This window comes from Cariama cristata, unplaced genomic scaffold, assembly GCF_000690535.1.
Source record: "Cariama cristata isolate BGI_N322 unplaced genomic scaffold, ASM69053v1 scaffold1804, whole genome shotgun sequence".
Classification (NCBI taxonomy): Eukaryota; Metazoa; Chordata; class Aves; order Cariamiformes; family Cariamidae; genus Cariama; species Cariama cristata.
The window spans coordinates 66,237-79,588 of NW_009614459.1; the positions used below are offsets into that span (position 1 = coordinate 66,237).

The 13,352-nt window shown below is 36.5% G+C and overlaps 1 protein-coding gene across 1 annotated transcript in view; it reads right to left on the reverse strand.

The window, feature by feature from the left end:
* LOC104156604 (neurobeachin-like) overlaps window positions 1-12,937 on the reverse strand; it is a gene marked incomplete at its 3' end in the record, with an annotated part of 78,378 nt that extends 65,441 nt beyond the window's left edge. The window contains exons 1-3 of the mRNA XM_009699400.1: window positions 12,856-12,937; window positions 11,892-11,994; window positions 5,918-6,033 (exon numbers count right to left, since the gene is read on the reverse strand). Coding sequence (XP_009697702.1) covers window positions 5,918-6,033; window positions 11,892-11,994; window positions 12,856-12,937 — 301 coding nt within the window. The remainder of the gene's footprint in view (window positions 1-5,917; window positions 6,034-11,891; window positions 11,995-12,855) is intronic.
* Window positions 12,938-13,352: the final 415 nt, after the last annotated feature.

The following is a 13,352-nucleotide window of genomic DNA, read 5'->3' on the forward strand; positions in this document are numbered from 1 at the left end:
GATATAATTACGCTCCACTTCTTTTAAAAGCTGTGGCAGGTAGGATTTAAAAGAATTAAAATTCCAATAAGTACAAATGCAAACACATATTTAATATACTGCAATTTGAAAAGAAAAAAACTAGTAGAAATCAGTTAAATACTGAGAAATGGATTTGAAAACTAGACTTCTAATTAAAACAGTGGACACTGCAACCACATTAGAAAACAAATTGTTATTCCCACTCCTCTTAATTCCTTTTGCTGCAGTGGGATTACTTTTAAGTACTTTTTTCAATAATCTTGCAGCTGAGAATAGTAAAAATTACTCGTTCCCTATACCACCCAGAGGGTTCAGTTGACATCGTGTGCGATATGGCCTTTTCCAATGCGCCTGAAGAAATGACAATTAGTATAATCATAGCTGCTGCCAAGCCTTGGAAGCTAAAGGATCGCTGAGAAGGCAATAGGTAGGAGGAAGGGGAAGGTGGCCAGGAAGTTTTGTGTCTACACAACCAGGACAAAAACCAGGGGCATGGAGAGTATAACACTGCGACTGATTGATAAGTAGCAGAGTGCAGTGTTTACCTTTGGGAGAAAAACCCAGAGCTGTAAACATGATGAAATATGCTCGAGTCAGAAGAGGGCAAGAAAGAGGTGTAGACCTTGGGAACAGAATGAGGAGGCAAGAAAATAGTCGGCTAGAGGGCCAGAGAAACAGGTTGAAATGAGATTTTACAGAATTTTGAGGATGGAGAGCAATTTTGAATTGAAATTGCAATGAGTCATCAGACCATTGCAAGTGATGGTAATCATATATCCTTGGATAGGAAATGATCTAGAAAGAGAGAACTATGATAGCTGAAGCAGACAGTTATTAAGTCATGAGTACAGATCACAACAGAAACAGTTAAACTAAAAATGAAACCGGGCAATGGTTCAGAGGTCATAACAGGGTGATGTAAAGATTAAAGAAAAAAAGAGTCATAGAAAGATGGGTTTTTTCCAAAGGGACACTTCAGTATTTCAAACATTGATTAAGAACTTATAGAATAGCCAGGGGCCATGCTTGTCAAGACAGATATATTGGCAAACCAGGGAGAGATTTAAGGAGAGATTCGTATCTTTATTTCAGTAGTTCTGTTCTACAGAGAGCAACCAGTCTGTGTAATTAACAGTATTAACAAGCAGGCAAAGGACTTCTTGTGGGAAAGGACCCAGTTGTGTGTCACAAATGAAAGAAATGAGTTGGTGTCAGAAGCCTCACTTCTGAAGGCTGCTGTTTCTTGAATAATTTCAGAAAAGGATCACAAGAAAACAATCAACAGGAGTGATTTCTTACTGCTTTGTAAAGGGTTAGACGCTAATTAAGCAACGTTGTAGGATGAAAGGAAGCTATAAAGAATTGGCAACCAGCGCACTAAACCACCTTGTTAGTGAACCTCTATTTATTTGGAAGAGAAGGAAAAACAATGAAAGGACCTATGTATCACTCACTCACCAGCAGATAATCCACATTTCTTTGGTCCCAAACTTCCATGTTTCTTAAGTGACTAAGCTACGGCTCAGATATGCCGAGTAAGACAGCTGGAGCTAACTGGCAACACCAGTAAAAAAATTTTGATGTACATATTTCTCAATGAAGTGACTAAGCTATGGCTCAGATATGCTGAGTAAGACAGCTGGAGTTAACTGGCAACACCAGTAAAAAAAATTTTGATGTACATATTTCTCAATGGTTAAAAACAACGATATTGTTAGAAAAGAAGATGCTTCTTAAACAAACAGGTATAGTCTAAAACCAGGCCATCACCGCCTACATGAACAATTACTCGCAAAGCTGTATCTTTTAAGGAAATATTTCTTATGGGTCTCGTTACAAAAGAGTATAATTAAAAATGTATTTGGACATTGGATTTCCAAAGAAGAAAAGAAAAGACAAGACAGGTCTTCACTTTACTTGGTGAAGGAAGCCACGAATATATTCAATACTCTATCTTTGTGTACAAAATAGATAATGCTGTAGTTTCTTCTGACTGCTGAGGGTCCTGTCTACAGTGCATACAAGAATTTGCTTCTGTTTAACACAGATGTATCTGGACCTTTATCAGTTCAGTGTTATCAAAACAAGGGCAACATGTAGTAGAGGTATTTTGCTTCCAGTATTGTATTTCTGGTAGAGATATTAATTTTTTTAGCGCTTCATCAAAAAAACTCTACTTATTGTAAAGGAAATATTTGGGAGAAATACATTTCAGCAGAAGATTTACAGAAGTATAGGCACAGCTGTTAAAGCAGTGGTGTCATTCAGGCTGCCTCATAGCTCCTGACCCTGCAGTTTCCCAGATTTCAGGCCCTGGCTGTACAGTGCCATGCAATGGTAGAGCCAGGAAACAGCTTGGGGATGTGAGAACTTCAAGGCTTTCTAACATATACGTATGCTTTTGAAGCTTTCTCTGCTGTCATTGGATTTGGAGCTCACGTGCAACTCCATTGTGAGTGGGTTTCTGGCTTGCCAGGAACTTTAGGATGAGATTCTTTGCAATACGCCCAAGTCCTTCATGAGTTTTTGGAAGTCAGCTTCCCAGCTGAAGTGCACACTTCATTAGAACTACAAAAACAGGTTGATCTTCCAAAAAAATAACTTTGGGGGATTTTTTGGTAATGTCAAAAAGTTGGAAAATTTTAAGGTTTGTTCCAAACCAGAATAAAAAAAATGTATTGTCATGTGTAGAATTGCCTGTTGGGGTTTCAGTCAGTTTTAATTCTCTTATGTTGTTTTTAGAAAAGGTTTTGTATGTGTGTGTTGTTGGCAAGGATTTCAGTTACCAAGGGTAAATTTTATTCTAATTTCCAAAATAAAAAAATCATGAGTTTCTACAAGAGTGCATCAGTGAGTGCAGATGTTATAATGACATTAGCAACTGAAATCTATTTATGTTCATAAAGACTATGAATCTTCAAAATCTTCAAAAGAATGAAGCAGAAATAGAAAGCACATAATACAGCAATGCAATCATGCTCTCTTACAAGGTCTTTGCATTGAAGGCCATTCTAACATGTAACAGTCATAGCTGATGTCAGCAGGACCCTTTATTTCACTAATCCTGCTGAAACACTATCAGATGTGACAGCACTCTTGCTGATTGAGAAAGCACCCAAGAATCTCAGCTGCTTTTAGACATCCCTCCAAAATGTTTTATGAGATCATACAGTGATACTTTCTTTCCAATCTAACATGACAACTGTTACCTTTCTTGGAAAATAAAAACAGAACAGAAAATACATAGATTGGTAAGGACCTATTAGCACAAGCCAAGCAATGCAGATGGGTTTGAAATAAAAATGAGAGTAAAGGATATTCTTTGTGACAAGGAAAAGGTCTTCAAATGTTACTCAACACCTTGCTCACATCTTAGCAGAAGAGAATGCACTTATTTAACCAATACTGGTTGCTTCCAAAACTTCTAAAAATCAGCATATTGACTCTCCTTCAGAAAACATATATTTGTTTATCCATGTGACCTCAAAGCATCATTAAGAATGACTTTACAAACTAAATCAGTCAATACAAGACACAGACAAAGAGGCTGAATTTCTTCTAAAGTCTCAAATTTACCTCCCTCTCTTTTGGAGAATATGGTCTTTACCTAAATTTGAATTTGATCTTGTGCTGCTGAAAGACTTCATAAGATGGTAGGTTATGCTGTGAAAACGAGCAAGTGAGCTTATACAATTAACAACAATGAGATTACATGAACAAATGAGATTTACCAGTAAGAGACTGACACCAAAAAATCTGCCAGAAATTAAGTGCTTTGAGCCAGAGAAAGACACTACTGAGGTACTGACCAAGCTGCTGCAAGCTTTTCCAAATACAATGCAAGCTCATAGACACACACACAAAAAAATAGGGTCAGTAATCCTCCAGATCTTGGGCATAGCAGGTACTTGGAATGCACATCTCAGGCCACCCTGTTGTAAGGCAGGTGAATGGCACTAGATGACATTAATAGAAACTTGCCTCATGCAACCACCCAGGTGTTTGTTTGTAAAGCCTGCTTAGCGGTACTAGTATCAAACAACAGGTCAAGAAATGTTTTTTGTGAGACCTCTGAGATACTCTGAAGGAATCTCTTCAGCCTGAAGCTCGTTTACTGATGGATACTTTAGTGTAAGTGTCACTGCAATTCCTAATTGACTTCAGACATAAGGATGTCTTCCAGGTTTGGAAGCTTTAGTGTTGTACCTAAAACTAAATGACCTTGGAGTCTTAAACTGATTAAAAATGAAAAGTAATTTATCAAAAATTGGCTCAGCTCTTGTCTACTCTCATTTAAAGAACTTAGACACACTGCTTACAGAAGAAATGAATACATAAAAAGGAAATTACAAGTGAAGGACAGTTCTGTCGATAATGTATTGGACAAGGACTGAGGAGACCTAGGCTCACTCCCCAGCTCTCCAGTAAACCCTTCAAGTTCAGGTGAGGTGATCATGGAGCCTGCAAGGCTCTGCCTGCATTTCCTCATCACCGGAAGGGCAGCAGACGTGCGAGAGACGCGGAGCGGCTGGAGGCAGGCCAGTGTCCAGAAGCAGGATAGCGGCATTCTTGTGGCACTGCGCCAGAGGTAATAAACGCTCAGCAGGGCTCCTTCCTTCGGCGGAGATCTGCGGGACTGTGGCTATAATGCTCGGGAATCAAGCTGGCAAGCCTACATTGGACTGCACCATATGGACTTTCCCCAGCACAGGTCTCTGGTAGCTTCAGGGACTCTGCTTTGTGCTCCACTGCACAAGGTAAACATGCCCTCAGATTTCCAGCTGTTCAGTGGTAGCACTTCTGTATCACACTGGGACAATTTGATGACACATTTATTAACATCTGGAAGACTGGATGCACAGAAGATGACTACCATATAACCACAGAGGCAAAAGCCTAAAGGTTCAAAGCAAGTGATTTTGACAGCTCCTGAATTCTGCCGCTGCCCTGCTGGGAAGAACGCAGTGACTGTCCTCAGACTGGCCAGTGTAACGGGTGCTGCCTTTGGGTTTCACACTTACATTTGTCTTATGTCTGGCCTGAGGATAACCTCAAGCATAAAAGTCAGGACCAAGTAAAGATGAGAGTTGTAACACTGGAGCACAAAGCGATGCCTGGTGGAATATAATTTGGGTTTCAAATTAAAGCTCACTGGAGTGAAATGTCTGAGGAAGGCTCTCTGCAGGCAGGTTCATAAGCAGCATGTGTGCTGCAAGCAGGAATCGTAATAGTAGACAACCTCCTGGAAATCTTTGTGTATGTTGTAAAAAACTGCTGCTTTTTACATTTAAAATTACCACGGGAGTTAAAATATAGAAAAGGGAAGGATGAAAGGAATAATGCCATTGTGAATGTTTAATTAATGACAATTGCCAGAAAAGCTCTTCTTTTGCCAATAATGAATGGATGTCTATGGCAGATATTTCTCATTTTAAATACCTAATCCGATATTATATTTCAGCTCAAAGAACTAAACGAGAAAAGATGCTGTAATCTAATCATACCACAATCCAGGTGACATCTGTACTAGGCAGAATACTGTTGTTATTCTGCTGTCTAGTTGCTGTTGCTGAGAATGATGAAGTAGCGAAATTACATTTTCCCATTATTATTTCCAGACACTCTCTGGCAATGGTTTGTTGACTCTAATAAAGCTTCAGACAAAGCTGTCAGCAGAGGAAATGGCAGAAGGGGAGCAAGGAACAGCCTTCACAACAATACATGAATCTAAAGTCTCGGTGATAGGTTGTGCATTTTCTGATAAAATTTAATGTGTGTGTTTCAGAATCTCTCATAAAGCTGCAGCTGAATTCTAGAGGGATAAATCAAGTCATGGTGCTTAAGACTTTGACAAACAATAACATATTATGAAGGATTAAAGAGTCAGAAGGCTTACCTGCTATAGTGTTGAGGAACATCAAGTATTCAAAGTTAGATATCTCTCGTCTCTGCCAGCGCTGAGTCATGTTGGAGGATTTATAAAGCTGTCGGGGAGTGGCCAGAGAGATTCTCCTAGGAGATACATTTAAAGCATGATATTTTTTTAAGAGCCTCATTAAATCTTAAGATGTAGGGCAACGTTATTAGTGTGATTAATTTCAACTTCTCTTAGAGGCTTTATTATTTCGTTTAATGAACTCAAGAAGACACTATTACCCTTACGTGAGAAATTACTAAAATTAAGATCTGCATTTTATTTTACCAGTACTACAGCACTGTAATAATTCAGAATAATATATTTTGTGGTTTGCTTTATTCTGAAGCTGCTTAAAAGACTGGGAGTAAAAGAAACTGCAGACCTCCTGGTGCCTGGCTTGTCCAGCAGGACAAGGATTTCCCTGTTTCAAAAGGATACATTGAGATAAATTCATTAAGCTGAGTGAGTGATAGATTAAAGTGCCAAATATTTCCAGCATGTGGGTTGAAGATATGTAGACCACAATTTGTGCACCTCCTCCATGGTAAGCTACCCATGATCCCTTCCCATATCCCAGTAAGCTTTGAGATTTCTATTTATAGCCTGGTATCTGAAAGAAACAAAGTTTATTCAGTTATCTGCTTACATGTCTGTCTGCCTGTCTCTCCATAATAACTTCTGAATAACATTTCGTGCAAATTTGGAAGAGTAGAAGTTTCTAAGATACTCAATTTCCATGCATTTTCTAAAACTTACATGACTGGATAAGGGAGAAAGAACCTAACTACTTTGCCAAGGAAAAGGAAAGCAGAAAACTTCAGCTCTTCTCTACTTAATTTGACAACATCAAAATAACCAAACACCGTGCACCAAGTTTTAAATTACCCATCTTATATACTGTCCCTGATTAGTAAAACATAGGGGACTACATTCAGTCTAGACTAAAGCATTAAAGAAACAAATCCGCAACAAGCAGAAATAGCCTCACTGTTCACAACTCATTTCTAGAGAAAATAGTCCTTGCTGAAAAGACGACAAGGAAAATCTTTGGAAGGAGAAAAATTAATCTCCTCAGAAGCATTTTTTTTTTTTTTTTACAGAAACTTAAACCTTATAAATGGATCAAAATAGAGAAAATGATTAAACCTGTTTAAAAAAAAAAAAAAAAAGAGGATCCCTAATGTGTAGCCTATTCATAAATTTAAAGAATATATATATATAATTTATATAGCTTGTCAAGTGTAAATAGGGACACCCAATGCTTCAGTTTTCAGTTGCACACTAAACACACTAAGTGTACTATTTCTAGGCTCTGAATGCTGAGTGTTTTCTTAAAATAAGGTCATATACAAGGTGTCAAACTGGGCAGTGATTACAAAAATGTGGACTGTCTACTTCTAAAGATATATATGTACATACTCCTACATATGCGCTAAACCCTATTTCTGGAGAAAGGATGAGTATTGGTATGCGATTGGAGTGTACAGTTTTCACAATTTGTGTCTAAATTGTCAGTGTGTAGGTTGTCGATGTCTGACACACTTAGGCATACAAACCGGGCATATAAAAATGACCATGCAAGTGTAGGTACACTTTCTTTCTTCTTTTTTTTTTTTTAAAAAATCTCTATATTTATGCAAAATAGCAGTATATAAGGTCTTGCCACCTTGGCCAGCCTTATTTTACAGTAGACTCTAGGATGTCAACGGTAAATACACTTTACTAGTACACAGGAGACATTACAAAAAATTTTTAAGTTGTTTCTATTATGCTTCTTCCAAACAATTTATCTAAAGAATTATCTGAATGTAATCTTACTTTCTATCGTATTTCATAGGATAAGAATTACTTTTACAGTGCAACTCTCAAAGATGTATTGTTCCCAGTAAAGTTTGACTAATGTTACACACAAATTAATAAATACTGAAAATAAAAATAGTAAAGAGATCATTAAATTTAGAAGGCATTTCTGTTACAGACTTTCTGTTCCTCCCATGACAAAACAACATTTATGCATCAGTACCGCTTAGTAGCTGCTTTTGGACTTTACCTGCAATCTCCCAGGGAGTCTCAAAAAATCTATAAACTGTCAAGTGCTGGACTTTGCATTTGAATGCCTGATTTGACCAAACTCTACAGAAAATCAAAATATACAAAAAACCCTCCTTATTTACTCTATAGCTAAGGTGTTTGAAAGATTCTCAGTTATTTCAGCAGAGACTGGGAAAAATTATGCACAATAAATTGGTTCCACACCTGCTTGTTTCAGTTAACACAGGAAGACCCACTGTTTTGTGTTTTGCTAAATCCACCCAACTTTGATCAAACCATTTCTCTCCTTCGATATGCCATCACCAATACGAAGATGCACAAATGCATGTGCTTCCTTTGCTTCTAGAGCCCCATGAAATACGTACTCCAAATGGAAACTGCAGAAGACTCTCTGATGTACAAGGGGATGAGCCAATTTTTCAAGTTTTATATGCTTTAAATATATTTAGAAAACACTTCATGGCATTTTGTTGAGGGAAGGGTTGTTATATATCCTGTATGTGGAGTATGACCCACTCCCTTTCACAATCACTTTTCATTTCGTTAACTACAATCCAATCTCATACAAAGAATCTCTAAGGATCTTGTCAAAAACATAGCACTTGTGTGATGTTTTGTGTTGCGTTGCTCCTGTTCAGAAAAAAAAAAAAAAAGCCTGGCTTCTGACAAGAGACTTATCGATGTCAGCTTTTAATCAAAGGTCTAAAAGGGGTTTTATGCTTTGATGACATCAAATATTAGTTTTCCTACCCCTCTCCCTTCCAAAAATCCAACCTCTGCAGCCAGCTATACTGAGATCTGGAAATCCATCACCGAGCTACTGATGTAGAATAAGTGGCAAAGCTGAGCTGACATTGAATATAGTTAATGTACCAGCCCAACAAGTTTTCTTTCAGCAAAAACTTCATTTGTATTTCTTAGCTTTAATAACTGGAGCTATTGTTTTATCTAATGCATTAATAGCCCACAAAATTTCAGTGGAAGGTGCTAGCACATGTTTAGTGGTGAAGTACGATACTGTACCTTTTATTATTTCTTTGATCTTTGTACGCTTATGAAACCGTCAGGCAGCTCACAGTTGGTTTCTAAGCTGTGATGTTATCCTCAATAAAAATGCGTCACTAACTTACACCTGAGGTGTTAGAACCCTAAAATGTGGTCTGCTAATTGTGTTGTAAAAATGTGGATATTACTCTACCTATGTAGAATCACATGGAGCTGTAGAAATAATTTAAATAAAAGGCACAGTACCGTCTGCCCGGTCGTATCATAGGGCAAGGTCAAAAGGAAACTACAATCAATGCAACATGTTTCAGGAACAGTGAAAATGCATTTATCAAAGACAGATGAATTTGATTACCAAATCAGACCAAACCCTTCAACATGTGACTAATTTTAAGGATGTAATTACTTCTTTGTAACATTAAGGACAGGCTGGAATGCTTTGTTGAATCAAAGCATTAAACAGGCTGTTGGGAAAGGTAGCAGAGAGGCAAACTGGAGACTTGCTCAGAATGGCAGGTCTGTAACAGTCTTGGGAAGAGATACCAGTTCGCCTGCTTCTAATCATTTGTTCCATTAGAAGACCATAAATATTGCTTTTTCCTTCTATTTCCTTCCATCTTTGTTAATCGCAGGATTTCTCCATGAAAACAGAAATGCACTTAAAGTCCATGTACTGCATTAAAAGCAATTTACTCCTTCAGGATGTTTCCACCATGAACACAATTCTTTATGATAATGTGATTAACTTGAGATAAAATGTTTATCAGAGTAGTATCAGAGAGGAAATGTTACAAAAATAAAACTAAAGAACTTAAGCAAAACAACCAGAATGATCTGCTTTTGTTAAAATATTTTAAAGTACAGTTTAATCTGGAAAATTTGTTACCCTTTTTTTAAACACGTTTTACTCGGTATAGCAGCTCATTTTGGTTACTCAGCATAATTTCTTCTTATGTCAGTTATACAAATAAGTATATTTTTAAAAATTCCAGAGCAAGTATATTCATAGGAAGGAAAACTATGTTCTAATATCAACAAATATTAACTACAGAGCAGTTATAGAACTAGATTTTCCCTCAGCTACTCCACTGCCATCTTACTGAAGACAATAAGGGTATGTAGACAGAAAAAAAGGAAAAACCATGAATACAGGGTCTTCATTGTGCATAAATCATACCATGATTACACAAAAACAAGAAAGAAAAACAACTTCACTACCATATGCCAGATTTATTCTGAAGGCTAGCAAGCTCATTTTCGATTCAAATTGAACTTTAATCAAAAAGGTACGGAAATAACTGCATATAATATTGAAGCTGAAAGTTTTCTAAATAATTATAGAGCAACAAACTTTTTCAGACAATTATTCACTGAATAATGCACAAAGGATATGAATTTCAAAAGTAAAAAATGTCACTGTAGATATGAAATTCTGATTGAGAAATTTGCATTTTGTTTGTACTAGAACATGTGGCCATTTTTATTTCAGAAAAGAATAATATTACTTTCCATTTAGAGACAGCAATTCCTTTAATTTGAGTATTCGGAAGAGTAATGCAAATATTAACAAGATGCACCTTCCAAAGAAATGCCCCAACTTTCCCTTGATCTCAGTGAAAACTTGAGAAATTTGGCAGTTTGCCTTAAGAACTTCAGCACATTCAGGAGATCAAGCCTTAGGCATCATGAGATTCTTGAGCTCATGACAGGGAATGATGTTGAGCTGGGAATGAAATAGTTCTCCAATCCTACAAATGCTTTGACACTTCAGAGTATTTCCACATTCTGCACTGGGATAAAACAAGGACAATATGAAGTTTTGGGTTGTAGGAAACGACTTAAAGAAAGAGAAAGACACATCCCAAACGTTGCACTGATGATTAAGTCATTGGCTTTTGGCCAAGTCAAGCCAAATGGAGATCTGAACCCAAAGCACCATATTTTGTGAATTTCATGCTGTTTTCTCACTCCCTTACATTTATTTATTCTTCTTTCAATTTGACCAGAAATTAATCCTGAACCCAAGCATTTTTCACCAAACTTCTGCTGATACACCCTCAAAACCAATTTTAGGTCTGAATAGACAATTCTAAACAGAAAGAAATAATAATGGAGGTAGGAAATTTTTCCCCTCAACTCAGTGAAGTACACTTGAAGATCATCTTACCCATCACTGAAATATAAATACTTCTATAGTACAGAATCTGACAATTCCCAGCCTTATTTCTGACCATAGGTTTATTTGATATTGGTGTTGATGAGATAATAAAAACTGTACTTGTCCATAGTATGTGAAAAACTCTAAAACTGAACCTTAGTTAGTCTTTTCCAAAATATATATCCTCCTTAATTTTGGAAACAGAAGAATAATGCATTATACTAGTGAATGGAAGAAATTTGGAAATTACAAAATAGTCACTATACTGATAAGCAATGAAGTAAAACCCACACACATTCATGTAAAAGGTGAGTGAGAAGATATATATAAAAAAATCATTTTCAATCAGCAAACACAAAATGCAGTCGTTTAATTCCATGTCCTGCATAACAATCACAGCAAGGATGAATGTTTGTCTATATTTTTATAAAACCTGACTGAAAACCAGACTTTGAAGAGATAAGGTATAAATTTTTTTCTGGTCCTTCACTGGAAGGTACTTATTTTCTGTAATTAAAAAAAAAAAAAAAAAAATCTAATTTACAATACTTTTACTTCTATTCCATAATAACAGGCCACATAGTAAGTAAAGGGTATTGTTTCTCAAACTAACCTTAAGAAAGAGAAAATTTAGAGAATTTCATGACAGGAATAAATGTTTTAGTATTGACGTGTTTAAAAATATAATTTGTATAATATAATAAACACGAAATATACAAACTATTTTAATTAAATTACCTGGCTTGTGGCAAACCATAGCTGGTTCCTACTCCAACACGTGGTAAGCTGTACACAACTTTTTTCACTGTTGCTTGGTCAGGAAAATTAAACATAACAGAAGCTAAATGAAGAAGAGAAAATACAGACTAGTAAACCATCTGCAGAAGTCTGTTTCTCCATGTCCATATATTTTTTAAATGCTCTTTAGTTTTTATTTGGGAAGAGAAGTCAGTTCCACTTTCACCCTCCTGGGGATCCAAGTCAGAAGAGAAACTCCTAGTATGCTTCATATCTATGTATCATTTGCTGGTTAACGTTTTGGCACCAACTCTCCCATTTTGCAGAAGACTTGAGTGAGGTGTACTTCAGAGGAACCAGAGCTTACCATTAACCCATATAACCTTTTATCAGGCTGGGATGCTGTTCAGTAGTTGGCATGGCATTTGGTGTTCTAACTCGTGCATTAAAACACACAGGACCAGAAATTGTTTAATTCCCTCTTCAGCTGAAATCAAAACTTATATCAGATCTTTTCAGGGCAAAAGACTACTGACACACCTCACCAACCACTCAACTCTGATTCAGAGTAGCACATACAGAAAACTGAGTGGATCCATTTATTGATCTGGTCCTTTGTATTTTAACTCAGCTTATAATTAGAAAAGGAAATATCTACAGAAAATGGAGAAGAGGGGTGAAATCACAGAAAAAGCAAATTTCCTATCAAACATTTGAAGACTTTACCAATCACAATGATCTGTTGCTATAAATCAATCTCACTGCTGCACAGAAAACAGTGAGATTGATTTATATGATTGATTTTAATATGAAATGTAATGAATAGACGGAAGAGTATGCATTACTGAACACAGACATAAGCACTTTATCAAAGGAAGCACAGAGTTTAAATTCTAAGATTAATAAATAACACACAAAATAACCACTAGCACATTTTTATGCAACAAAATAAACAAATACATACTTCTGTTTGCCATAAACACTTCCAAAGCTGTGTTCTGGAGAAGATAACGTCTTGAAAAAACAGCCCGAATCTCACTGAACATCCATTTTCCATGAAGGCCTTCTGTATAGGCAAGGACCTTTAAAGAAAGTCAAGGTGACAGTTATTAGCAGGAGTTTTTCATTATATAAGAATGTAGTAAATTTTACCCACCAATAAAGTACAGTTAAGTTAATCATATCCCTTTAACACTTAAAAAAAAATCTGAGTTAAAACACAAACGTAAATGTTTTTAAAAAATGCAATGAAGTACAGCTGTTAGAAGAATATCAGTAAGTATGGTAACCTGATACTCCTAAGATCTATTTCTCATGAGTCACATCAATTTATTTTCCTCAAAAAAACCCCAAACTCTACAAGCAAGCACAGGGTAATGGACACAGTTGCAATTATGCTTAGCTGTATTTTCTTCCAACAGTGTGCATGACACATTTGTCAGTTATGTATCAGATAACAGA